The following is a 27,183-nucleotide window of genomic DNA, read 5'->3' on the forward strand; positions in this document are numbered from 1 at the left end:
TAATAAACAACATATGTGTAATTTGTAACGTTAGATATTGTAATATGTTAATAACAATCTTGCAGTCTTGTTTTCTCAGTTCATTCTATTTTGATAGGTATATTCCACTAATTGTTTTAGGTATTTTCATTTTATGAAATCTACCATGTATCAGAGATGATTTAATCTATTTAAGTGTTGAACTGCTAGCAGAATTTTTTTTTTAAAGGTATCTTTTTTTTTCTTTTTTCTTTTTTTTTTTTGTCTTCTTTGTCTTTTGAGGGCCACACCCCACACCACATATGGAGATTTCCAGGCCAGGGGTCTAATCGGAGCTGTTGTTGCCGGCCTGTGCTAGAGCCACAGCAATGCCAGATCCAAGCTGTATCTGCGACCTACACCACAGCTCACGGCAATGCCGGATCTTGAACCCACTAAGGATCTTTAACCCACTAAGCAAGGCCAGGGATCAAACCCACAACCTCATGGTTCCTAGTCAGATTCATTTCTGCTGAGTCATGAATGGAACTCCAGCTAGCAGAATTTGTACATTTATCATAATCAGTGAGGAAAACAGTTCACCAATGTTTAGGGTTTTTTTTGTTTGTTTGTTGTTTTTGCTTTTTAGGGCCACACCTGTGGCATGTGGAAGTTCCCAGGCTAGAGGTCAAATCAGAGCTACAGCTGCCGGCCTACACCACAGCCACACAACACAGGATCCAAGCCATGTCTGTGATCTACACCACAGCTCACAGTAACGCCAGATCCCTAACCCACTGAGCAGGGTCAGGGATTGAACCCACATCTTCATGGATGCTAGTTGGATTCATTTCCGCTGAGCCACAACAGGAACTCTAGGAATTTTAAAATATATTTTAATATATATATTATATATATTAATATTAAATTTATATATACATATATATATATACACACACACACACACACACACTCTTAATGCAAAGAGACTTGTATTAGGGAGGGAAAAGTCTAAAATCAATACCTAAAATGCCACCTTAAAAAGTAGAAAGGAAGGAAATAATAAGGAGCAGAAATCAGTATGAGAAAAATAGACATACAAGAGAAAAATCAATAAAATATTTTCTTTGCAAAGATCAATAACACTGATAAATCCCTAGACTGATCATGAAAGAGTGAGAAAAAGCACAGATTACCAGAATGAAGAAGGAACATTACTATACAGCTTCTACATACTGAGGACAATAAGGGAATATCTGAATAATTGGATTCCAATAAACTAAACAACTTAAACAAAATACACAAATTCCTGGAAAGAAAAAAGTTACCAAAACTGACAAACAAAACAAAACAAAACAAAACAAACAAACAAACAAAAAACCTCAATAACTCTATATCTTGAATTTCTAACAAAAAAATTTAAAGTCTTCCCACATAGCAAAACCTTAGGCCTGGACGACTTTATTGCTGCATTCTAGTAAACAGTTAAGGAAAAGATAATGCCAATGCTATACAATCAGAAAATAGAGAAGGCGCTATTTCCCAAATTATTTTACAAGGTCTACATAAGGCATCACAACAAAAGAGAAGTGAAGACCAGTATCCCTCAGGAACATGAAGTGAACATCCTTAACAAGATATCTGCAAATCCAATCCAGTAATATTTCAAAAAGATAATACATCACAGCCAAGGGGTAGATTTATTACTGTAATTATCAATGTATGCACTTTACCATATTAACAGAATAAAGCAGAAAAACCATAGGATCTTCTCATAAAAGATACAGAGAAAGCATTTGACAAAATTTACCACCCATTTGTAAAAAAAACTTTCAGGAAACTAGGAACCTAAGAGAGCATCCTCAAATGATAAAAGCCATCTACAAAAAAACCCTAAATATCAAACTTAATGGTAAAAGACTAGCTCAGCACTTTTATTCAAATTGTATTAGAGATCCTAGCCAATTCAAAAAGGCAAGAAAAGGATATTAGAAAAATAGATTGTCTTTATTTGCTAACTCATGATCATCTACGCAGAATATCCTAAGGAATCTACAAAAAGTGACAGGTATTGATAGGTGATTTCATCAAGGAATACACTTGATGAAAGGGTATTATCAGGGTACAATGTCAATATATGATAATTGATTGTAATGCTATTACTAGCAACAAATAAGTAGAAATGAAAATTTTAAAATAGTGCTCTTTTGGAGTTTCCTCCATCAAAATTAGAATTCTTAAAACTCAATAATAAAATTACAAACAACCCAGTTTAAAAATGGACAAAAGATTAAGACACTTCACAAAGGAAGATATATCAGTGGCCAATAACCACATAGAAAGATGTTCAATATTATTATGAGTGATCAGGGAAAAACAAATCAACACTAAAATAAGATACCACTACACACCCAACAGAATGGCTACAATTAAAAAGACTGACCACACCCAGTGTTGGCAAGGATATGGCAAGAACAGAACTCTCCTACATTGCTGATGAGAATGGAAAACAGTACAACCACTTTGGAAAACAATCTGGCAATTTCTTTAAAAGTTCCAACTTTTATCTACCATATACCCAGCCATTTCACGCATCATATTTACCCAAAAGAAATGAAAATATATCTACACAAAGCTTCTACACAAATGTTTGTTACAGCTTTATTCATTGTGACCCCAAACTAGAAATGAGTCCAGCGCCGTGAGTGAATAAGCAAATTACGGTACTCAGCAACAAAATAAAAAATTTCTGCCAGGTAGAACGTGGTTAAATCTCATTGATATATTGCTGAGTGAAAGAAGCCAGATATCAAAAAGCATATACTATATGATTTCATTTATATAAAATTCTAGAAAATCTACCTAGTGGACAGAAAGTAAGATCGGTGGTTGGCTGAATATGGATATGGTGAGGGAGAATAATTGCAAGTGACACATGAGTATTTTTAGAGATGATGAAAATGCTCTATACTTTGGCTGGTGTGCTGGTTACACGGGTGTAGGTAACTGTCAAACTCAAGTTGATTAAAAAAAAAAACATTATGAAATAGTACTGTTAATAATTCCTATTTTACCTGTAAGAAAATCAAACACTGGGGTTAAAATATCCATGTTATCCTCTTAATAGAAAAACCATCATCTCCAACTCAAAAAGTATGGGGAAATGCTTTCAAGCTTTACATAAATTATGATATTAGCTTTTGTGGTTTTCAGATAATTAATAAATGTATATGAACTCACTGATCCAAGAACACAACAGAAATTTCAAGAATATCAAGAGCAGCTATTTATATGTGGTGAGGTTTTTTTTTGTGGTTTTTTTCTGCTTTTATTCTTTCAACTAGTCCGAGGTAATTTTAGATATAGCATCTGATTTTCCTAATACTTTGCATTCATTGAAAGAATTCTGAATAGTATTTGTGGCATTCTTATATTCTATTTTTACCCCAAAATACAATTTCTAGTGCTATAAAAGCTAATCACAGAATACAAAAATCAATTAAACCCCAAAATTCTGCATGTACATGTAATTAAACAAAAATATTTTCCCTCTCTTTCAAAAAAAAGAAAAAGAAGAAAAGGAAAGCAAAGCACAGAGCGACTGAGTAACTGAGACCAAGTAACTCAGCCATGAGCCAAGATTCAAACTCTACTAGTTTTACTCTAAAGTCTAAATAATTAGCCACTATTTCATTCTACCTCTATAAAAGTGGAATTATATCTATCATCTCTTTTCATCTGGACACTATACATGCATTATGAACTTCTAATATTTTATCATCAGAAAACACACTTTTTTTTGCTTCCTTTTTTTTTTTTTTTTTGTCTTTTTGCTATTTCTTTGGGCCGCTCCCACGGCATATGGAGGTTCCCAGGCTAGGGGTCGAATCGGAGCTGTAGCCACCGGCCTACACCAGAGCCACAGCAACTCGGGATCCGAGCCGCTTCTGCAACCTACACCACAGCTCACGGCAATGCCGGTTCGTTACCCCACTGAGCAAGAGCAGGGACCGAACCCGCAACCTCATGGTTCCTAGTCGGACTCGCTAACCACTGCGCCACGACGGGAACTCCTCTTTTTTAATTTTTTAACTTTTTTATTTAGGGCCGTACTTGCAGCACATGGAGGTTCCCAGGCTAGGAGTCAAATCAAAGTGTAGCTACTGGCCTACACCACAGCCATAGCAAGGCAGGATCCGAGCTGCGTCTGCAACCTACACCACAGCTCATGGCAACACCGGATCCTTAACCCACTGAGCAAGGCCAGGGATCGAATGTACATCCTCATGGATGCTAGTCAGATTTATTAACCGCTGAGCCACAACAGGAACTCTCATACATATTTTTAGAAGAGACTCTTAAAGACCTCCCACCAAGATGACATTCAATCGATAGAACATGTTGGATTTGTTAATCTTGATGAAATTATCCACCTGTTATTACCTTCCAGTTCATATTCTTTATCTTGTTCACAAATGTAACATGTAAAATTTCACCAAAAGTCTTGCCGAAAAATCAGATAGCTAGAGAATTTCTCTGATCCAGCTCTCTAGTAATTCTATAAAATAAGTCTGTAATAAATTCATGCTATTTCCCAGAGGTCAACAATTCCTTTTCTGTGTTCACAAACTACCCTTGTAATAATCTGGTTGACAATTTTGCCCAGAATCTGTATCAACTAACTAACTTCCAGATTACCCAAAGATTACAAACAGAAGTTCAGCAATGGTGTAAGCAAATTCTCCTACTGCAATGAGATATAATTCATCAGGGAAGAATCCAAACTCACTTATAGTAAAGGCCCTTTTGTATAATTCCCTTACATTTTCTGCACTTCAGTTTCCTATTTACCAATAACTGCTTGGCCCTTTCCAGAGTGGAAGTAATTCTTTTTGACCAGGAAGCCAGAAATAAGAGGAGGCATCAAATTCTACTTTCTTTACTATATTAATATTTCCTCATCTACCCTCTCTGCAAGACTATACCTACTCTAAACATAACTAAAAAAAAAAATCTTTAAAAAACCTGATTGCTGGCATTTTTCTGAAGGTCTCAAATAACTCTGAGATTTCACATTTCTGAAGCTATTCTTGTGGGTTCTGTCATTCTTCATCCTTGGTTTTATGCCCTGTTTTTTTATCCTCAGTACTTAGGACTGGACAGCTACTTTTGTTGCCACAAAAGAGAAGTAGCCTCTTCAGGTACTTCTTTCTTCCTCATTGGACCCAGTTATTTCCCACTCCTTTTGAAAATACATTCCAATTACATTAAGGAAAGAAGCTATATAATTGGCATAGTTACCCTGGTATTGCTTAAAACATGTCTGGAACTCTGTCAAAAACTTTCAGAAGTGACTTCCTTCCCCAAATCAGTTGTATTACTTTATAGTCACATCTCCTTTTTGAAACTGTATTGCTCAGATTATTCATCTATTTCATTAGCAATAATAATAGCTAAAATTTCTTCCATGTGTACTATGTAATAAGCACTACATTAAGGAGCTGTCATTTATCCTCCAGTTTAATCTGTACAACCCTAATAAGGAAATACTATCACTATCCAATTTTATCAGTAACGTAGCCAAGACATAAGTAACCTAAATAAGGTCACACAGATACTAAATAATAAAGCTACATTTTGAGCCCAAATTTATCTTAATTAAAACAAACAAAAAACCAAGTTTTTTCTATAATATCTCCTAGCCACTCACATGTAGGCTAACTCTGAAAGGCAAGAAGGAGTGAGTTGTTTTAGTTTAAGGTAACTTATAAAATGAAGGACTTTAAGAAATTTTTAAGGATGATTTATATTTTGGAAATAGCTTGGTCTTTGGAACCAAGTCTTTTTGTAAATCAGAAAGAGTGATATAATAGCTCAGTACTCCACAGTGTGGCTTTGGAGTATGATAGTCCTAAACTTGAATCAAAGTTTTATCACCCTAACCACTACCAAATTGCTTAAATTCCCTGAGCCCTAGGTCCCTCACCTGAAATATAAGAAAGGCATCATCTATTGCACAACCATTGCGAAGATTAAATGGAACACTGTTCATACAGCTTCTGGCTATATAAATATATCACACATGTAGGGTAAATAATAAACAGCTGTTTTCTCTTCCTCCTCTGTTATTTTAATCATTACTTCAAACTATGAACCACATATCTGTCACTTGTAACTTAAAGTTATTTTTTTCAGTTTATCCATTTTTCAACTATTGATTTTTTTGCTCTAAATCACATGAAATAGTAGTTTGATGTAAGGATAAGTCCACATGCAACTTACCTGTGGAAACCATCTTTCAAAACTTCTTGCTTCAAAATAATTTCAGAACAAGTGGCTCTTATGCCTAGAAGAACCAAAAGATTTTTTTTAAAATAAAATAAGCACTCAATGAAAAAATATTTAAATAATTAGAAAATAGGAGTTCCCACCGTGGCTCAGTGGTTAACGAATCCGACTAGGAACCATGAGATTGCGGGTTCGATCCCTAGCTTTGCTCAGTAGGTTAAGGATCTGGCGTTGCCGTGAGCTGTGGTGTAGGTTGCAGACGTGGCTAGGATCCCGAGTTGCTGTGGCTGTGGCGTAGACCAGCGGCTACAGCTCCGATTCGACCCCTAGCCTGGGAACCTCCATATGCCACGGGAAGCGGCCCTAGAAAAGGCAAAAAGACAAAAAAAAAAAAAAAGAAAAAAAGAAAATAATTGTTAGGCTTTAACGGCCTGGAAAAATCTAACAAATCTAAAAACAAAGCAAAAGCTTTTTAAACTTTAGCAATTTGAACTACATATAAACCTATTTCTAGTATAACATAGGAAAGAGCTAAAAATACTGACTCTGGAGTTAGATTGGCTAGTTTCAAACCCCAGTCTGTCACTTAACAGCTATGTTAAGCTTTGGGCAAGATAGTTTCTCTCTCTGCTAGTTGTCATGAGAAATGAGAATTTAATATATGTAGGGAGTTCCCATTGTGGCTTCGCAGAAAAGAACCTGACTAGTATCCATGAAGATGCAGGTTCAATCTCTGGCCTCGCTCAGTGGGTTAAGGACCCGGCATTGCCCCGGGAGTCCCGAGAAACTTCACAGGCCAGTGAAGTGCGTCCCCCTCCCCTTTGCCTGCTGGGACTTCAAGGCCACAGTCACTTGTCAGTCAGCATCAGGATGCTTCAGCCCTGGCTCGCTGTGCAGTCTCCAATCTGGGTGGACAGATGCACAGGTGCCTCCAAGGGACCAGGGATAAAAACCCAGGCCTAAATTAGCCATCAGGGGCTGTGCCATGAAATCTGGACTAGGGAGATGGCATGGTGAGAACATGGGCCCCGCTCTGCAGGAGGCTACTCTAGCCTCTCACAGCTGTGTGCTCCAGGAGGTATGGCAGAGGGTCACATCTCATGGCCCCGTTCTCTGCAGTGTTAATTCCTGCTCAAGCAAGAGGATCCTCTGGCAGGGGCCTGTGCACAGCTGGCTTTTGCAGTCCATGTTTTCTAGGCAGAGCATCTTGGGCCAACAGTGGTTTGCAGTGGGTAGGTGTTTATACACAGGGCAGCTTTGCCTCTCTGGATCCAGTGCTTATGCAAGTGTCCTGGCATTAGGGTCCCTGCAGAGCAGAGGGAGCAGTGGCCTTAATGGCTTGGTATGTGTGAGATGGATGCTGCTCCTGCTGCTTTTACACTTTAAAAATTCTCCTATGGCAACAGGAAATGTATCAGTAATGATGAGAATTCTGTGCAATGGGAAAGGCCCTGATGGTTACCTGATGGATCTGTTGGTGCTCAGACCTTAGGGCTAGCTTCTTAGTGGGAAGCCTAGCCGGCTTTGGGACCTCCCTGGGAAGGTGGCCTTAACATAGCAGAGGACAGTGGAGCAAGGAGTTTAGGACATCCCTTCCCCCCAAACAGAAAAAAACTGAAGTTTACCCCCAAATCCGCTGTTCCTGGAAGTCTGTAAAGAGGCAATAGCCCTTCTCAGCTGTACTCTCATGATACAGGGCATTGAAATGAACCAAGAAGTAAAATGAAAAAAAAAAAAAAAAAAAAATCCAACCATGGTGGGGGGAAGTATCCAGCACTGCCGTGAGCTGTAGTGTAAGTCACAGATGTGTTCAGATTCTGTGTTGTTGTGGCTGTGGTGCAGGCTAGGGGCTACAGCTCCGATTGGACCCCTGGGAACCTCCCATAGGCCTCGGGTGTGGCCCTAAAAAACAAAACAAAAAATATATGTAGAAGCACTTCGAACAGGGCCAACCACAACGCAAGTGCTCTATGTAAGTGTTTGTTATTTATATTACTTTATTTAAGTGATCCTGGATACCAAAAAGAAGATACTGGCCAAAGAGCCAGGAAATTTCAATTTTTTTTTTCTTTTTTCAGCCTCACCCATGGCATACGGAAGCTCCCCGGCCAGGAACCAAATCCTACCTATGCCACAGCTGTAGCAATGCTGGATCCGTAACCCACTGCACCTGGCTGAGGATCAAACCTGTGCCTCCACAGAGACAAGCTGGATCATTAACTCACTGCACCACAATGGGAACTCCCAGGAAAACTCAATTTTAATCCTGGTTCCCTGAAATTGAGTATCAGATACAAATTAGCAACTTCTATATTCTACCATCTACATGTAGAAAACTGAGAAAATGGTACATTACGTCTGTGGAGACATTAGAAGGGTTTAAAGAAAAAACAAAAACTGGAGGCCTTTCAAAGGTTCAAAGAGTTTCTTAATAAATTGAGAATAACCAGAGATCTCACTATACTGACTCCATGTGGAAGTCAAGACATTAAAACTATTACTCAGGGAGTTCCTGTCATGGCTCAGAGGTTAACAAACCCAACTAGTATCCATAAGAATGCGAGTTTGGGAGTTCCCGTCGTGGCTCAGTGGTTAACGAATCCGACTAGGAACCATGAGGTTGCGGGTTCGGTCCCTGCCCTTGCTCAGTGGGTTAAGGATCTGGCGTTGCTGTGAGCTGTGGTGTAGGTTGCAGACGCGGCTCGGATCCAGCATTGCTGTGGCTCTGGCATAGGCCAGTGGCTACAGCTCCGATTCGACCCCTAGCCTGGGAACCTCCATATGCTGCAGGAGTGGCCCAAGAAATAGCAAAAAGACAAAAAAAAAAAAAAAAAAAAAAAAAAAAGAATGCGAGTTCGATCCCTGCCCTTGCTCAGTGGGTTTAGGATCTAGCATTGCTGTGAGCTGTGGTGTAGGTCTCAGATGCGGCTCGGATCCTGTGGTGCTATGGCTGTGATGTAGGCTGGCAGCTGTAGCTCTGATTCAACCACTCGCCTGGGAACCTCCATACACTGCAGGTGCAGCCATAAAAAGACAAACAAAACAAAACAACTTACTCAGGAGTTCCTGTTGTGGCTCAGCAGTAACAAACTCAACTAGAATCCCTGAGGATTCAGGTTCCATCCCTGGCCCTGCTCAGTGGGTTAAGGATCTGATATTGCCATGAACTGTGGTGTAGGTTGCAGATGTGGCTCGGATCTTGTGTTGCTGAGGTTGTGGTGTAAGCCAGCAGCTGCAGCTCCAATTCGACCCCTAGCCTGGGAACTTCCATACCCTGAAGATGTGGCCCTAAAAAGAAAAGAAAACAAAAAACTACAAAAAACTGTTACTCAGTGTCAGCCTCATAAAATTAAAAATTCAGCTAATCATCACAAACTCTGTCCAGGCATCTTGCTATGGAATTTTACTCCACTTTCAAAAGCTGCAAGTGTGTGAGAAGAAAATTAAAACAAACACACAGAAAGCCGTATACTATTTATGTAGCCAAGTCCATTAGATATTATTCCTGAGATTTTTTTTTTAAATGACACGGAGATGGAAACATTTGAAATATACAAGGGAAGGAAGGGGGAAGGTATGAAAAATAAAATTTACTAAATAATATCTATATGACAGATCCTCTACTTGGGGCTTTCATATGTATTTTAACTTTCACAACCTAGCAAAATAGGCAAACAAATTATTGCCATTTGTACATAGGAGGAAACTCTGACTTATAAACAGTTACTGACTGTCTAGATCATAAAACTAGGTAAAGTGACTGATTAGAAACAAGATTTGCCTGACTTTTAAAGCCTAAGATATTTCCACTCTCCTAGCTATTTAAAGAAATCCTTAATTGCTTTGGAGAATCATACACCATCTTTTCCCAAATAACTTTATATAAGAATATCTCTTGCATAAATCCATGTTTCTTCAATGTTTGTTTGTTTATTATTTATTTATTTATTGCAACGTAATGGAAGTTTCCAGTGGTCAAATCAGAGCTGCAGCTGAGGCCACAGCCATGACAACACTGGATCTGAGCTGCATCTGTGAACTACATTGCAGCTTGCAGCAATGCCAGATCCTTAACCTACTGAGTAAAGCCAGGGATTGAACCAGCATCCTCACAGAAACATCAGGTCCTTAATCCACTAAGCCACAATGGGAACTCCTCAATGTTTAATTTTAATGGAAGTGGTAAGGGCTCACATCTCCCTATAAATTATACTGGAAATAAAGGTCAGATTAACAGGATTAAATTCTATTGGAATATACACTAGAGAATAGTAAATCTCATTCATCTTGTCGTGGTAGAAAAGCTAACTTACAAACAGTAGAGCAAACACTAGATTATTTATGATTTTTAAGGCAAAAGTACCATTTTCAAAATCAATTTGTTGCATCCGAATTCACCTTCAAGATTTTTTCCTCTTAAATATTACTTTACTTGGGGAGAGGAAGTGGGATGGACTGGGAGTTTAGGGTTAATAGATGCAAATTACTACATTTGGAATGAATAGACAATAAGGTCCTCCTGTATAGCACAGGGAACTATATGCAATCTCCTGGGACAGACCATGATGTAAAATTACATATATATACATATATGAAATATATATATATATAAAAATTTTTTTGGTCTTTTTGCCATTTCTAGGGCCATACCTGCGGTATATGGAGGTTCCCAGGCTAGGGGTCTAATCAGAGCTGTAGCCGCCGGCCTACACCACAACTCACAGAAACACCAGATCCTTAACCCACTGAGCAAAGCCAAGGATCGCAATCTCATGGTTCCTAGTCGGATTCATTAACCACTGAGAGATACTGGCACATTATAAATCAATGATACTTTGATTTAAAAAAATTTAAATATATTACTTGGTTATTGTGGCCTAAACTGGCTCTGAAAATTGACTCATTTTTATTTATTTTTTAGGGCCACACCCCACACCCGTGGCATATGGAGGTTCTCAGGCTAGGGGTGGAATCGGAGCTGTAGCCACCGGCTTACGCCAGAGCCACAGCAACGTGGGATCCGAGCCTCGTCTGCAACCTATACCACAGCTCACAGCAACACCGGATCCTTATCCCACTGAGCAAGACCAGGGATCAAACCGGAAACCTCACTGTTCCTAGTCGGATTCATCTGCACTGCGCCACGACCAGAACTCCCCAAAATGACCCATTTTTAATCACAAAATGCCATTGTTGGAAGAGCCTTTTAGATATCAGTAAGTCGAGTGTTTAAAAATTCTTTTGGGCCTAATAATCCTCTCTTCAAATAAATTTGGGACTTAATATGGAAACACAAAAAAGTAGAACTGGGGAGTTCCCATCGTGGCTCAGGGGTTAAGGAACCTGACTAGTACCAATGAGGATTTGGGTTTGGTCCCTGGCCGAGCTCAGTGGGTTAAGGATCCGGTGTTGCCATGAGCTGTGGTGTAGGTTCCAGACGCAGGTAGGATCCCACGTTGCTGTGGCTGCAGTGTAGGCCAGCGGCTGCAGCTCAGGTTCGACCCTAGCCTGGGAACTTCCATATGCTGCCAGTGCAGTCCTAAAAAGACAAACAAACAAACAAACAAAAGAGCAGAACTGCACTGACTGACAGGTACTAATCTAACACTTTCCTTTTACTGATGGAGAACTCACCTGGTTTTTACTGACTTTCTCTATCAAACGTCATCCCTTTATTGTAATTACTACTGCACATATCCATTTTCCCTACTACACTGCAAGCTCCGCAAGGGCTGGATACACAGCACCTAGCACAGAGCTCCTGCCCACGGACTTGGGCCCAAAGAAGGGTATCAACTCGCTTAACCCAGCCCTGAATCAGAAAGACACCCCAGCCCAATACGGTCTATCAGTAAAATGTTTTTAAAACGAAGCTAGTTGTCCTCCCCTTTCCACGCCTCGCGAACCTCTATAATTCTAGATTGGGATTCTCACACTGAGGCCCTTGCTGGTCCCCTGGTGGTCAGAAGCTTCATGCATCCCAAGAGCATTAAGACGCTTCACGACGGTACTACCTGTACAATGTTTTAGTAATAGTGAGGCCAGTCCCGTTTCAGAACGCCAAAGCCTGACTCTCTAGAGAACCAGAAGCCACGCAATCGGGGCAGCGGATAGGCAAGAGGATTTCGGCCTCTTTCGCTTTTTTTTTTTTTGGCCGCCCCGCCAGGGATCAGATCCGAGCCATAGTTGCCACCTACGCTGCAGCTGCTTGTGACCTTTGTTTTTAACTTTGTGCAGCTCAACCTACAGTTCTAGTGTCGCGAGCCAGGGGAAAGTGAAATACCTCTGCAACCGTGGAAAGGAGAGGACACCGGATCTCAGCCTGCTCCCTACCCGCTCAGCCCTAAATCCCGCCCCCCACCCCGAAGCCCCGCCCCTCCATTTACCAGCGTCGGTGGGGGCCGTGCTGAAGACTGGGTCTGCAGAGGTGAGCCCAGCCACCTCCCAGAGGAAGAGCCAGGCCACGGCCCGGCCGGCTACAGCCGCGGTAGCCAGGACGCCGGAAACGCGCACCTGGGAAGAATGCTCGGGGACCAAATGCGGTCGTGAGAACCTACACAAGCCTTGCTCCGCTCCTAGAGCGCGCTGTCACAGAGTTAGCGACCTGAACGGAAGACTCCCTCCGCGCACGCCTGCTGTCCCGCTCTTGCTCGGCTCCCGGGAGCCTAGGCCCGCGAAAGTTCCGGCCTCGCGGCAGGCAATGGCCCCGCCCCCTCGCCGTCCACGCCCTCGCCCTGCTGGTTGGGGGCGGGGCGAGGAACAGCGCAAGCGCCGTGACATGCGCCCGGGCTGTTGCTTTGGGAATCTCTTGGTGGTCTCAGCCCGACCCGGGTTCCCGCACGTTGTTCAGCTAGTCGGCTAGCCGAGCTCTCTGCGTCTTTCTCCACTTGCAAGTGTTTGCGGATGCGGTCCTCCTGCTGAGGATTTCACCCTACAGTCACGTCTTTGGAGCTATGGCTGTCGCCTTTCTGCAGCGCCAGGCTCTGCCCGGCCCTCAAAATTAAATTTAGAACTCTTCTGTGCAATGCGGTTGGGGAAAACAACCTGCTTGCGGAGGTTTTAGACGTTGGCCTGCAGAAGACGCACTTTCTCTACGTCTCTATGGGTAGGTAAGAACATCAGCCTTGCCCTAATGGGGACGTGGGTAGAAAGAGGGTCGTCTACCTGATGGCAAAACCCGTACACTTTTAAGTTAAGATTTTGCCCGTCATTGATCCCTGGAGAAAGGGATTAATGTCCAGGAAGAAGAGCTGAGTAAATATGTCCTTTGTCTTATGGATTAAATCTATAAGCAAAGTAGAGAGTATCCAATGCAGATTGGAGCAGAACAGAGAGCTCTAGGACAGATGTCTTAAAGAGGGAAAAGATGTCAGAAGATATTACCTACAACTGAAAATAGCAGTGTAAGCATGCTGTTAAGAAATATGGAGATAAATTTTGGAAGAAACGCTTAAAAGAATTGAAACTATTTTCCTATTGGAGAGGGGAAGGGCAGAGGACCACAGTTTTTTATTATACGCCTTATGGAATTATATTACGTTTAAACAGAATACTAACATTACTTAGTAAAAATAAAAGTTTAATTGTAAAAAGAAAAGAGTATAGTCAAAAAACTACATTACTGAATATCATGTGAATACATCTTTTTTTTTTTTTTTTTGTCCTTTTAGGGCTGCACCCTCGGCATATGGAGGTTCCCAGGGTAGGGGTCCAGTCGGAGCTACAGCTGCTGGCCTACTCCACAGCCACAGCAACTCAGGATCTGCGAACTTCAGCATAGCTCAGGGCAACACCATACCCTCAACCCACTGAATAAGGCCATGGATTGAACAACATCCTCATGGATACTAGTCAGATTTGTTTCTGCTGTGCTACAACAGGAACTCCCATCATTTATTAACATAGCTACTTGCTTGAGTGTGTGGAATTTATATTGTGCTCAGTAGGATCTCCCAGAAAATTTACTAACAGAACAGATTTTAGTGAGGTGAACTGGGAGTAGTATTTGTTTAAAAGAAGAAGAGGAGTTCCCATCGTGGCACAGTGGAAACGAATCCGACTAGGAACCATGAGGTTGTGGGTTTGATCCCTGGCCTCGCTCAGTGGGTTAAGGATCCAGCATTGCGGTGAACTGTGGTGTAGGTTGCAGACGTGGCTCGAATCTGGGGTTGCTGTGGCTATGGTGTAGGCTGGCAGCAACAGCTCCGATTAGACCCCCTAGCCTGGAAACCTCCATTGTGCTGTGGATGCCCTAAAAAGACAAAAGACAAAAAAAAAAAGAAGAAGAAGAAGAAAGAAGGGATGGAGTGGGATCATTGTGTCAGATCAGAGGCAGAGCTCAATAATTTGAAAAAGCAGTTTTTTATATATGATCCATTTCCTAAGAGTGAAAATTCTTTTTTTTAAATGATTTTTTATTTTTTCCATTATAGCTGGTTTATAGTGTTCTGTCAATTTTATTTCTTTCTTTTTTTTTTTTTTTTCTTTTTGTCCTTTCTAGGGCCGAGACAGCATATGGAGGTTCCAAGGCTAGGGGTCTAATCCGAGCTGTAGCCGCTGGCCTATGCCACAACCACAGCAACTCTGGATCCAAGCCGTGTCTGCAACCTACACCAGAGCTCACTGCAACGCTGGATCGTTAACCCACTGAGCAAGGGCAGGGACCGAACCCAAAACCTCATGATTCTAGTCGGATTTGTTTCCGCTGTGCCATGATGGGAACTATACAACAAAGTGATGCAGTCACACCTACATATACACATTCTTTTTCTCACATTATCCTCCATCAAGCTCCATCATAAGTGACTAGATATAATTCCCAGTGCTATACAGCAGGATCTCATTGCTGATCCATTCCAAAGGCAATAGTTTGCATCTATGAATCCCAGATTCCCAGTCCATCCCACTCCTTCCCCCTCCCCTTCCCCCTCAGCAACCACAAGTCTGTTCTCCAAGTCCATGAATTTCTTTTCTGTGGAAAGGTTCATTTGTGCCATATATTAGATTCCGGATATAAGTGATATCATATGGTATTTGTCTTCCTCTTTCTGACCCTAAGAGTAAAAATTCTCATGACCAATAGTAAGGGGTGAATGATAGAGATTATGGTATATCCATAGGACAAAACATCTGCAGTCATAAAAATTTGCATTTTAGAAAGACATTTAATGACAAAATTACATAAGCTGTTAAATTTAAATGGCAGGAAATAGGTATAATATAAAAAACATATTGTAGCTAAATACACACACACGCACAACTATGCCTAGAAAAAAGACTGGAAGGAATCAGGGTGATTATTTTATATGTTCCTTCCCCTTCCCCACTCCTGCCCCAGTTTCCTACAATGAACAGGTATTAAATAACTATGTTCCTGTAGTAATTCTCTAATAGAACTGAATTTGAAGATATCATCCCTGTGCTGCTTTACCTCTAGGTTCTTTGACATTTGCAGATCTTCCTGAGACTATCATGGTCACATCTAAAGCAGTTCCTAAAATTAAGTATATATGGGCATTGAAAGCAGGGAAGGAAAGAGGGAATGGAATGTATTAACCTTTAAAATGGCTGTTTCTTATAACTAAGAAAACATCGTGTAATGAGAAAAATAAGTTGACATAAAAGCCATGTAAGCTTCATTCCCTTGTACATGTGCTAATTCTGCATCAAGTCTGCTTTTTTGATCAGGCTTCTAGACTGTTAACACTTAGAGGATGTACAGGCTGTGTCTTACATTATATATTGAATTAAAGAATGGATTGCTTACTGTAGTCCAGGCATTGTGCTGAGCATATTGTGGTGAACAATGGATATGTCCCCTAAACATATAGAGCATATAGAATAGAAGGAAAAGATAAGTGAATAAATAAGTTACCAGAGTTCCCATCATGGCTTAGTGGAAATGAATCTGACTAGCATCCATAAGGACGCGGCTTCCATCCCTGGCCTTGCTCAGTGGGTTAAGGATCGGTGTTGCCGTGAGCTATGGTGTAGGTCGCAGATGCGGCTCAGATCTGGCGTGACTGTGGCTGTGGTGTAGGCCAACAGCAACAGCTCCCATTCAACCCCTAGCCTGGGAACCTCCATATGCCGCAGGTGCAGCCCTAAGAAGACAAAAAAAAAAAAAAAAGTTACCAAAACTCAATGAGTTTTAGAATGACGGGGAAAGGACAAAGGAGACAGGTCTGGTCTGGTGAACCTCTCAGGACATAATGTATAAGATTGACATAGAGGCTGCTTGTACATACATGTTTAATTGGTAAATGAAAAAGATTCTATAAACTGATTCTTGGGTTCATACATAATTATGGGTTAAAAATACACTAAAAGATCCAAACTGAACTGCCTTTCTAGGCTCATGTGTGAACAAACCTACACCCTTCAGTGAACCGGGGATTCTACAGACTAAGAATAACCCGGAGCCAAACTGAACTTTCAAGGTATCTCTTGAAGTACTGAGCTTGAGCTGAGCAGGCATCTCTAGAACTGGACAAGAGTCAGATCTGCTGGGGAGGAAGAATAAGGGGGAGTGGGATTTATCCAACACTTATTTTTTTTCCGTTTTAGCAGGAAGTCATTATGTGACTAATACGTTTTCAGCAGATTTCCTCTGATTTACCCTGAAGTGTATGTGAGGATGATGTGCACTGCCAAGAAATGTGGAATTAGGTTCCAGCCTCCGGCTATTATCTTAATCTATGAGAATGAAATGAAGGGGAAAAGTCGCCAGCGCATTATGCCAGTCCGAAACTTTTCCAAGTTTTCAGGTACCTTATGTTTTATCTTGACTCCTACCTTAAATATTCCCTGAGTCACTTTATAAGAATGATTTGAGTCTTCTGTAGTGGAGCAGCATGGCTTTCAGAGTTAGACAGACCAAGGTTCAAGTCGTGATGTCGGGGTAGGTGTGTGACCTCCACTAAATTAGTTACTCTTGGTAAACATCAGTTTCCTAATCTGTAAAAGGAAATTGAGAATCCCACCCTTTCAGATCTGCAATGTGGGTTAACTGAGATGGCAATATTCAATAGTATGAATTCCCTTCTCTTCCTCAAAGGTGTTTTTTATTTGTAGTCTTGATATTTTCTTAGTACTTGTACAACTATCTCCAGCTGTACTACTGCTTTTTCTTCTTAGGTGTTTTCTCTAGTTAAAAGTATTGAATGTCTCCTCAAAATGATTTTTTTTTAAATTTTGTACTAAAATATAGTTGACTTACAATATTGTGCCAATTTCTGCTGTGCAGCAAAGTGACTCAGTTATACATATATATACATTCTTTTTTGTATTCTTCTCCATCGTGGTCTATTCCAAGAGACTGGATATAGTTCCCTGCACTATACAATAGGACCTTGTTGTCTTCAAAGTGCGTTTAAGCTATGGAAATAAAAAAATACATCCCTCCTTCCCCCACCACATTCAAAGCTCAGTATAAAGAAATAGTTCTATAAAATAATTCATTCCCCAAAAGCCACTTAGCTACTGGACTGTAATGGCAGGTAATGCTTGCAGTAGTTTGTGATGCCTCAGTAGTTTGTGGTGTTGTATGTGGTATAATGGTTTTTTGTCTCCTTCCTAGATTGCAGCAGAGCTGCTGAACAATTAAAAAATAATCCACGACATAAGGATTACCTGGAACAAGTATCCATGAGGCAGCTAGAGAAGTTATTCAGTTTTTTACGAGGTTACTTGTGGGGACAGAGTTTGGCAGAAACAATGGAGCAAATTCAACGGGAAACAACCATTGATCCTGAGGAAGACCTGAACAAACTAGATGACAAGGAACTTGCCAAAAGGAAGAGCATCATGGATGAACTTTTTGAGAAAAATCAGAAGAAGAAGGACGACCCAAATTTTGTTTATGACATTGAAGTAGAGTTCCCACAGGATGAACAACTACAGTCCTGTGGCTGGGACACAGAGTCAGCTGATGAATTCTGATACCCCACACTAGAAATAATAATAATAATGACAATTGGGTAGCAGAAAATCCATATTTATACAAAGAACATAGATTGGGTTTAGAAAAATCTGTAGAGAACACTATCCCTGTTGGGTTATGTTTTGATTGGCCAAGTTACTCTTCAAAACCAAGATATGCAGAACATCTACTATGTAGGTGCATGTGGAAGATAGAAAAAAAACAGAATATAGGACTCTGCCTTGAAGGAGCTTACAATCTAATTGGAAGTCAAAACCTTGTGAAAAGCTAATTATTGGTACTGGGCAGCAAAAATATTAGATCCAAGTGCTTGGTAAAGGCTAGAGAGGGTCAGAACCTAGATTATTAAAGGGTAGAACAGCCAGGGAAGACTTTGTCCTTTAGGGGTAAGGTGGCACTTTGCCTGGCCATGAAATGGCAGCATTTGGGTAGAAGCTTATATGGGATTCTATAGATTATATAGATTAGAGAAACCGGGAGGGAAAAAAAGGGGGGGAGAAGGGGGATCAGTAAAGAGATAGGAATTAGAACATTTTATTTGAGGAGCAGTAAGGAAATTATAGTTTGATAAGATCAGAGGGCATATATAGTTATCAGGGGATTATCCTGTCTGCATTGCTTCTATATGTGTTTAACTCTGGAGTAGAAGAGTACCCTGCAGAATGCCATGCACTTGCAAGTGGACGTAATTGGATGGACAGCAGGGGAGTTCTTCCCCCTCAGTATCAGGAAATATATGCTAAAGACATCCTGAAACCCTGGACCTTTTCCCATAAATAAGAGGTTTGTTTGTAAAATGGGAAATCTACCTGTAACAAATAAACATAGGTACTGCCAGTTTAGGCCTATTCATGAGTTTGTAACTACAAAGAGAAGATCTTTGTTGAACAAGGTTATATATGTACAAATATGTCTTTCTTCATAATAGAATATTATTTAGGAGTTCCTGTTGTGGCACAGCGGAAACGAATCTGATTAGGAACCATGAGGTTGCAGGTTCGATCCCTGGTCTCACTCAGTGGGTTAAGGATTCGGCGTTGCCATGAGCTGTCATGTAGTTTCCAGACATGGCTCAGATCTGGCGTGGCTGTGGCTGTGTCGTAGGCTGGCGGCTGTAGCTTTGATTAGACCCCTAACCTGGGAACCTCCATATGCTGCAGGTGTGGCCCTAAGAAAAAGAAAAAAAAAATTATTTAATTTGTAGAGATCTTTTCTGCAAGGAAATTACTAGTAAATTGCAGTTTCATTAAAACTGTAAAAGTTATTCATTCTTTCTACCTGTCCATCCCTACTCTCTTTACCATTAAAAGCCTCATTGAAGAAATCATTCTTATAATGATGTCACCAAGGACTTAAGATGGCCATGTCTCAAAGGTATATTTGCCAAAGGAAGCAAAAGAGTTTTTAGAACTGGAAACCCATAACTACACAGTGTTTCACGGTGTAGATATAGATGATAGATTTTAAGAGTTGACCTTAGGTTGTTTTCCCCTTTCACTGTTATAAACAATGCCACAGTAAATAATCTAGTACATTGCCTATTTTCCAGGACTATCAATGATGCCTGGAGGGGACTTGCTGGGTATGTGCATCCTGAAGTTTAATAAGTATTGTTAGATTGTCCTGCAAAGCGTTTCATTCATTCAGTAATGTACTTGCTGAGCCTGTACTGCTATGGAGTCTGGGGATCCAGCAGTATGTACAACAAAGCTTTTGCCTTTACAAGGTGTGCCTTTACAGAGTTTCCTTGTAAGGTCTACTTGGAGCAGAGAGATGACAAACATACATAGAATAACGTCATATGGGAGTTCCCATCGTGGCTCAGTGGTTAACAAATCTGGCTAGGAACCATGAGGTTGTGGGTTCGATCCTTGGCCTTGTTCAGCGGGTTAAGGATCCGGTGTTGCCACGAGCTGTGGTGTAGGTTGCAGACACGGCTTGGATCTGGCATTGCTGTGGCTGTTCCCTAGGCTGGGAACCTCCATATGCCATGGGAACGGCCCTAGAAAAAAAAAAAAAAAATAATAACGTCATATGATAAGTGCTTAGAATTAAAAACAGGGTAAACGGAGTTCCCGTCATGGCGCAGTGGTTAACGAATCCAACTAGGAACCATGAGGTTGCGGGTTTGGTCCCTGCCCTTGCTCAGTGGGTTAACGATCCGGCGTTGCCGTGAGCTGTGGTGTAGGTTGTGGATGCGGCTCGGATCCCATGTTGCTGTGGCTCTGGTGTAGGCCAGGGGTGCCAGCTCTGATTGTACCCCTAGCCTTGGAACCTCCATATGCCGAGGGAGCGGCCCAAGGAATAGCAAAAAAGACAAAAAAAAAACCAAAACAAAACAGGGTAAAGGAGAATGGTGGTCTAGGCACCATTGTTTTTGATAGGGCCTTCAGAGAAGGCCTTGCTGAAGACGTGACATTTGAGCAAAGGCCGGAAGGAGGTAAGGAAAACTAAGGTGCATTTCAGAGGTTGTGGAGAAAGGTATGCCCATAGGCCTCCAGAACTGGAATGTGCTTGGTATATTTGAGGAAGATTAAGGAGGCCACTGTGGCTAACACAGATAGATCAAGCAAAAGAAAAATTGTAGGAGAAGAAGTTGGAATGTATTTTACCTCCACGGTACTTACCCTGAAGGTGGTGGCAATTTAAACTATTGGCGTTATGTAAGAGTATCTTTTCCCCACATGTTCATCAACAGAACGTATTATCAAACTGGATCTTTGTCAATTTTATAATCTAATAATGGTATCTCATCATTTTAATATGCATTTCTTTTATGAGAGACTGAGTATCTTTATATATGTATTTTATAAGTCATTTTTTGTGAAATAAAAATCTTATGTTCTCTGCTCATTTTTCTAATGGTCTTTTTTACCTGATTTCTAAAAAGTTGTTTTTTTGTTTTTTTTTTTTTCTTCTTGTTAGGGCCGCACCTGCAACATAGGGAAGTTCCTAGCTTGGATCAGAGCTGCAGCCACCAGCTTAGGCCACAGCCACAGCGATGCCAGATCCAAGCCACATCTTCGACCTACACTACAGCTCCCAGCAACACCGGATCCTTCACCCACTGAGCGAGGCCAGGGATCTAGCCTGCATCCTCTTGGATGTTAGTCAGGTTCATTTCCGCTGACCCACAACAGGAACTCCTGCAAAAATTTCTTTATTAAGGAGAATAGTCCTTTGTCTATGATAATGAGTTGCAGCTATTTCACCTTGTCATCTGTTTTTTGACTTGATATTTTTTCCAGAAAGATTTTTTCAAGTCCAGTTGATCAATATTTTCCTCTATGTTTTTGCATTTTGTGTCATATTTAGAGAGGCATTTTTCACTCCAAGATTTTTTTTTTTAATCCCATGATTTTTTTCTGTACAGGAATTAATCTTTGGTAAATTATGAGATTACTTTTTTCCAGATGCCCATCCAGCTGTCTCAGCACTACTATCTATTGAAATATCTTCTTCCTATATTGACTTGAAATTCATCCTTTATCACATACTAACTTTTCATATATATCAAACTAATTATATTTTGATTATATTTTGATTGCTATCATCTGCAACACACTTCCCAATCTATGTTTTGAGGTTTTTTTTTTTTAATGTTTATCAAGTTCATCTCCTATGTTTAGTAAATTAAGAGGTATAGAAAAATACAAAATGGGCTATAACTTTTGCCTGTGAATTGTTAACATGGTTCAGCCAAAGCCACAAAAGTAACATATGTGTGATAAAGACCATATGAGCTGAGTAGTTACGGGTTTTTTTCTTTCATGTGTCTTGTTCAAAGCTGATTCTTCTGCTGAGCTCTTCTAAATGCTTTTCTACCATAAAATTAATACATATTCATTATTCATTATCTTAGCTTTTTTGACAAATACCAGGGTGTAAGAGTGAAATGGGAATATTCTCCCTTCGCCTCCTTTCAATTCCCACTCTGCAGAGAAATTGGCTTCCCTAGAGGGCTCTGGATTCCATCTGCTCTTGTGATCTGACTTTATCAATTATTCTTTCTCCCTCCTATGCTCCTGTCTGTCTCATTTCCAGCTTTATTCTTTGCTGGCTTTCTTTGACGTCTGTAAACATATATAAGACTCCGCCATATTAAAACAGGAAAACACATGGCCTTGTCTTTCTTTAATATTGTATCTAACCAAATTTTAGCTCATTTAGTTAAATAAATATAGCTTCCCTCCCCCTGGGTCCCTTTAGAGCTGATCTGGCTCTAATCCAATTGTAGAGATGTATGCTTCCGCTAGAAAGCTCAATACTTTGAGAGCTGTCCTGAAAGTTATCCCCAGTCTGTTGGATCCTTAAGAAGATCTGGTTCATTGAGTGAACGTGGAAATTTGATTCAGTTTGGACCTCTTAGTGTATGTACTTCACTGTTTTTGTTTTTGTTTTTGGCTGCCCCAGCATATGGAGTTCCCTGGGCCAGGAGCAGATCTGAGTCACAGTTGAGATCTGCCTCCTGGTGCTGCAGAGATGCCACCGATTCTGTTGCACCATAGTGGGAACTCCTGTACTGTACTCTTTTTTTTTTTTTTTTTTTTTTGTCTTTTTGTCTTTTTGTTGTTGTTGTTGTTGTTGCTATTTCTTGGGCTGCTCCCAGGCATATGGAGGTTCCCAGGCTAGGGGTTGAATCGGAGCTGTAGCCACCGGCCTACGCCAGAGGCACAGCAACGTGGGATCCGAGCCGCGTCTGCAACCTACACCACAGCTCACGGCAACGCCGGATCGTTAACCCACTGAGCAAGGGCAGGGACCAAACCCGCAACCTCATGGTTCCTAGTCGGATTCGTTCCCACGACGGGAACTCCAGTGTACTGTACTCTTAACTAAAGATTGCCTGTGAATCCCTGGGTCAGCCCAATCATTGACCTAAAGATTTTTTTTCCTATTTATCAATTAAGCAAGTATGACTCAAGCATCTTATATGTCAAAATACTGTGAGTGGTCACCTTAAATATTATGTCCTGAGAGGCTCATCAGATCTGTCTCCCCTGTACTTTTGCAATTATTTTACTTGTCGAGTTTTTTACAAGTATTTAATTACCTATCTAATATTTTGACAAAAGTAGTGGATGAAAATCGAGGAAAGACAAGTAAGTCTGTTAATGTTCAAGGATGAATCTTGAAGGGAGTAATTAGGATAGAAATTGCTGGATATTAAAAAGGAAACAGAATCATAGGCCTAAGTGAAAAAGCTAAAACTAAACAACTTTTAGAAGAAACTGAAAGAAAACTTCTATAATCTTAGTGTTTTAGCCAGCTCATGCTGCTGCAACAAAGTACCATAAACTGAGTGGCTCATAAAAAAAAAAAAAAAAAAAAAAGAAATTTATTTTTCGCAGTTCTGCAGTTTGGAGGTCCAAGATCAGGGTATTAACATGGTCAGTTTCTGGTGAGAGCCTCTTCCAGATTACAGACCATCGACTTCTCATAGCAGCCTTACACGGTGGAGAGCAGAGCAGAGCAAGCTCTCTCCTGACCACTAATCCCATTCATGAGAGCGTCACCCTTATGACCTCGTCTAATCTAATCACCTCCTCAAATCCCCACCTCCTAATACCATTGTACTGGGGAGTAAAGTTTCAAATAAATTAATTTTGTTTATTTATTTATTTTGTCTTTTTGCCTTTTCTAGGGCTGCTCCCGTGGCATATGGAGGTTCCCAGGCTAGGGGTCTAATCAGAGCTGTAGCTGCCGGCCTACACCACAGCCACAGTAATTTGGGATCTGAGCCACATCTGCAATCTACACCACAGCTCATGGCAACGCTGGATCCTTAACCCACTGAGCAAGGCCAGGGATTGAACCCACAACCTCATGGTTCCTAGTTGGATTCGTTAACCACTGTGCCACGATGGGAACTCCTCGACAAATTAATTTTGGAAGGACAGAAACATCCAGTCTGTAACACTTGGGTTAGGCAAAGGATTCTTTGAATTGACACCAAAAGCATGATCAATACAGAAAAAAAATTGATATATTGTACTACATCAAAAAAATTTTTTTTTTTTTTTTTTTTTGCTTTTCAGGGCCATACTCCGAGGCACGTGGAGGTTCCCAGGCCAGGGGGTGGAATCAGATGGAGCTACAGCCACTGGCCTGTGCCACAACCACAGCAACACCAGATCTGAGGCACGTCTTCAACCTACACCACAGCTCATTGCAATGCTGAATCCTTAACCCACTGAGTGAGGCCAGGGATCAAACCTGAAACCTCATGGTTCCTAGTCGGATTCGTTTCCGTTGTGCCACGACGGGAACTCCTACATCAAAAATTTTAAATTTTGTACTTCAAAGATAACACTGAGAACATAAAAAGACAACTCACAGACTGAGAAAAAATATTTGCAGATCATACATCTAAAAAAAGGACTTGTATACAGCATATATGAAAACTCTTAAAATCAATAATAAGAGAAACAATCCAGTTTTAAAATGAGTGAAAGATTTACATAAATATTTCACCAAAGAAGATATTTAAATGTTAATAAGAAAGGAAAAGATGCTCAACATCATCAGCCATTAGGGAAATGCAAATTAAAACTACAGTGAGCTACTACTTCACTTGAATGTTTACGATTTAAAAAGATGGGTAATAATTGTTAGTAAGGATGCGGAGAAATTGGAACACTCCTGCATTGCTGATGGGAATGTAAAATGGTATAGCCACTTCGGAAAACATTTTGGCAGTTTATTAAAAAGTTACTTGTAAACTTACTATACTTCCCAGTAATTCCATCCCTGGGAATCTATGCAAGAGAAATGAAAACATAGGTCTACCCAGAGACATGTACTTGAATGTTCATAATAATATTATTCATAAGAGCCTACCCATCAATGGTGAGTAGAGAAACAAAATGTGTTATAAATCTGAAATATCTGTACAATAGAACACTATTCAGCAATAAAACATTAGGTAAAAGAAGCCAGACGCAAAAGACTATATGTCATAACCACTAGGCCAAAAATAAATAAATAAATAAATAAAGTGGAGTTCCTGCTGTGGCGAAAGAGGGTTGGTGGTGTCTTGGGAGTGCTGGGATGCAGGTTCAATCCCCAGCCCAGCACAGTGGGTTAAAGATCTACAGCTGTGGCTTGGGTGGTGACCTCAGCTTGGATCTGATCCCTGGCCTGGGAACTCCGCATGCAACAAGGCGGCCAAAAATGAAAAAAAGTAAAAAAAAGAAGATGAAGGCAACTCAATAGAGACAGACAGCAAATTAATGGTAGCCTGGGGTTGGGCCTGAGCATTGGGAACTGACTACCAATGAATGTGAGAGTTATTTGGGGGATGATTGAAACACTAAAACTGGATTGTGTACAATTTGCACAATTCATCAAGTTCACAAAAAAAAAAAATCACTCATTTGAGGAGGTCCTGCTGTGGCTCAGTTGAAACAAATCTGACTAGTATTCATGAGGACACAGGTTTGATCATGAGGACACAGGTTTGATCACTGGCCTCGCTAAGTGGGCTAAGGACCTGGCATTGCCGTGGCCTGTGGTGAAGGTCGAGGACTCGGCTCGGATCTGGCATTGCTGTAGCTGTGGCATAGGCCAGTGGCTATAGCACCAATTCAACCCCTAGCCTGGGAATCTCCATATGCTGAGGGTGCAGCCCTAAAAAGACGAAGAAAGAAAAAAAAAATCACTGATTCAGGCACTTAAAAGCAGGTAAATTTTGTGGTATATTTAACTTGTATACCTCAATAAAGTTGTTTTTAATTTATCTATATATTTATTTTTGTCTTTTTAGGGCTTCTCCTGAGGCATATGGAAGTTCCCAGTCTAGGGGTCAAATCAGAGTTGCAGCTGCTGGCCTACACCACAGCTCATGGCAATGCTGGATCCTTAACCCACTGAGCGAGGCCAGGGATTGAACCCATGATCTCATGTATACTAGTTGGATTTGCTATCACTGAGCTACAAGGGGAAATCCCTAAAGCTGTTTTTTAATTAAAAAAAAAATTTTTTTTGTCTTTTTAGGGCCGCCACCACAACATATGGAAGTTGCCAGGCTAGGGGTCGAATTGGAGCGGTATCCACTGGCCAAGCCACAGCAATGTGGGATCCGTCTACATCTGCAACCTATAACACAGCTCACAGCAAAGCTGGACCCTTAACCCTCTGAGCAAGGCCAGGGTTGGAACCTGCATCCTCATGGATCCTAGTCAAGATCGTTACTGCTGAGCTATGACGGGAACTCCGTAAAGCTGGTTTTTGTTTTTGTTTTTTTTTCAATGAGAAATGGACTAGAATTGACATTAATAAATCATTTATTCTAAGAACGAGCAAGAGGGGACAAAGACATGTGAAAACCTGAAGAGATGGAGATTGAAAAAGGTTGGAGAAGGGATGGAATAAATGCATTCATTCAGTAAACATTTTTTGTTTTAGTATTTACTCTGTAGAAGCTCCCCAAGACGCCTGGAAAGGGGGCAGCTCTAAAGGAAGGGGGAGCGTAAGAGATAAGACTCATAATAGGCCAAATGCGATGCCAGGGGAAGGTCAAAGTTCATGATTTCAGTCTTTAATGAACCAAGCAGAACCATCTGATTACAGTGAGACTGAGGGGATGCTGGGATAAGAGTGAGATGCTAGGGTGAGAATGAGAGGTGAGCATTTCAGTGAAAAATATTAATCCATAGTCCATATAAGAAAGAAATGCAAATTTTTATTCAGGCCAACCTGAGGGTTATAACTGGAAGACAGTCTCTCAGAGAGCTCTGAGAACTGTTCAGAAGAGGCCAGGGGGCAGGTCAAAAAATATGTGATTTTGGTGAAAGGGGTACGTGCAACCAAGCACACATCTCAGTAGAAGGTCGTTGCTGGCCACAAGGAACAGATATCTTAGTAACTGTTTTAGCGATTTTCCATGTATGGGAAGATGCAAGAATCCAGGGTCATAAAAAATTTCTCCTGAAAGTATCTAACTATTCCAGAGCACGGAGCGCCTCATCCTGATCTTCACCTTGAATCCCTTTCAG

General features: G+C 40.8%; 2 protein-coding genes across 9 annotated transcripts in view; one reads left to right on the forward strand and one right to left on the reverse strand.

The window, feature by feature from the left end:
- The window catches only part of PIGX (phosphatidylinositol glycan anchor biosynthesis class X), a 31,080-nt gene extending 18,159 nt beyond the window's left edge, over positions 1 to 12,921 (reverse strand). The window contains exons 1-2 of the mRNA NM_001436021.1: positions 12,633 to 12,921; positions 6,241 to 6,304 (exon numbers count right to left, since the gene is read on the reverse strand). Of these exons, the coding sequence (NP_001422950.1) occupies positions 6,241 to 6,304; positions 12,633 to 12,741 (173 nt within the window). The 5' untranslated portion in view covers positions 12,742 to 12,921. The remainder of the gene's footprint in view (positions 1 to 6,240; positions 6,305 to 12,632) is intronic.
- Positions 12,922 to 13,033: 112 nt separating this feature from the next.
- On the forward strand, positions 13,034 to 21,040 carry CEP19 (centrosomal protein 19). Of its 8 annotated transcripts, none has more exons than XM_003358761.5 (3): positions 13,034 to 13,355; positions 16,813 to 17,012; positions 17,825 to 21,040. In XM_003358761.5, exons 2-3 carry the CDS (start codon positions 16,883 to 16,885, stop codon positions 18,184 to 18,186), a joined length of 492 nt encoding a protein of 163 aa, XP_003358809.1. In that variant the 5' UTR covers positions 13,034 to 13,355; positions 16,813 to 16,882; the 3' UTR covers positions 18,187 to 21,040. The 8 variants fall into 8 exon arrangements, with proteins under 8 accessions (XP_003358809.1, XP_020925799.1, XP_005670169.1 ...); XM_021070140.2 differs by having other exon boundaries at positions 16,816 to 17,012; XM_005670112.4 differs by having other exon boundaries at positions 16,846 to 17,012.
- The last annotated feature ends 6,143 nt before the right edge of the window (positions 21,041 to 27,183 follow it).

This window comes from Sus scrofa, chromosome 13, assembly GCF_054392235.1.
Source record: "Sus scrofa isolate SSC_HxYL_T2T_F1_AM1 chromosome 13, Sscrofa_HxYL_maternal_Yorkshire_Landrace_v2.0, whole genome shotgun sequence".
NCBI lineage: Eukaryota > Metazoa > Chordata > Mammalia > Artiodactyla > Suidae > Sus > Sus scrofa.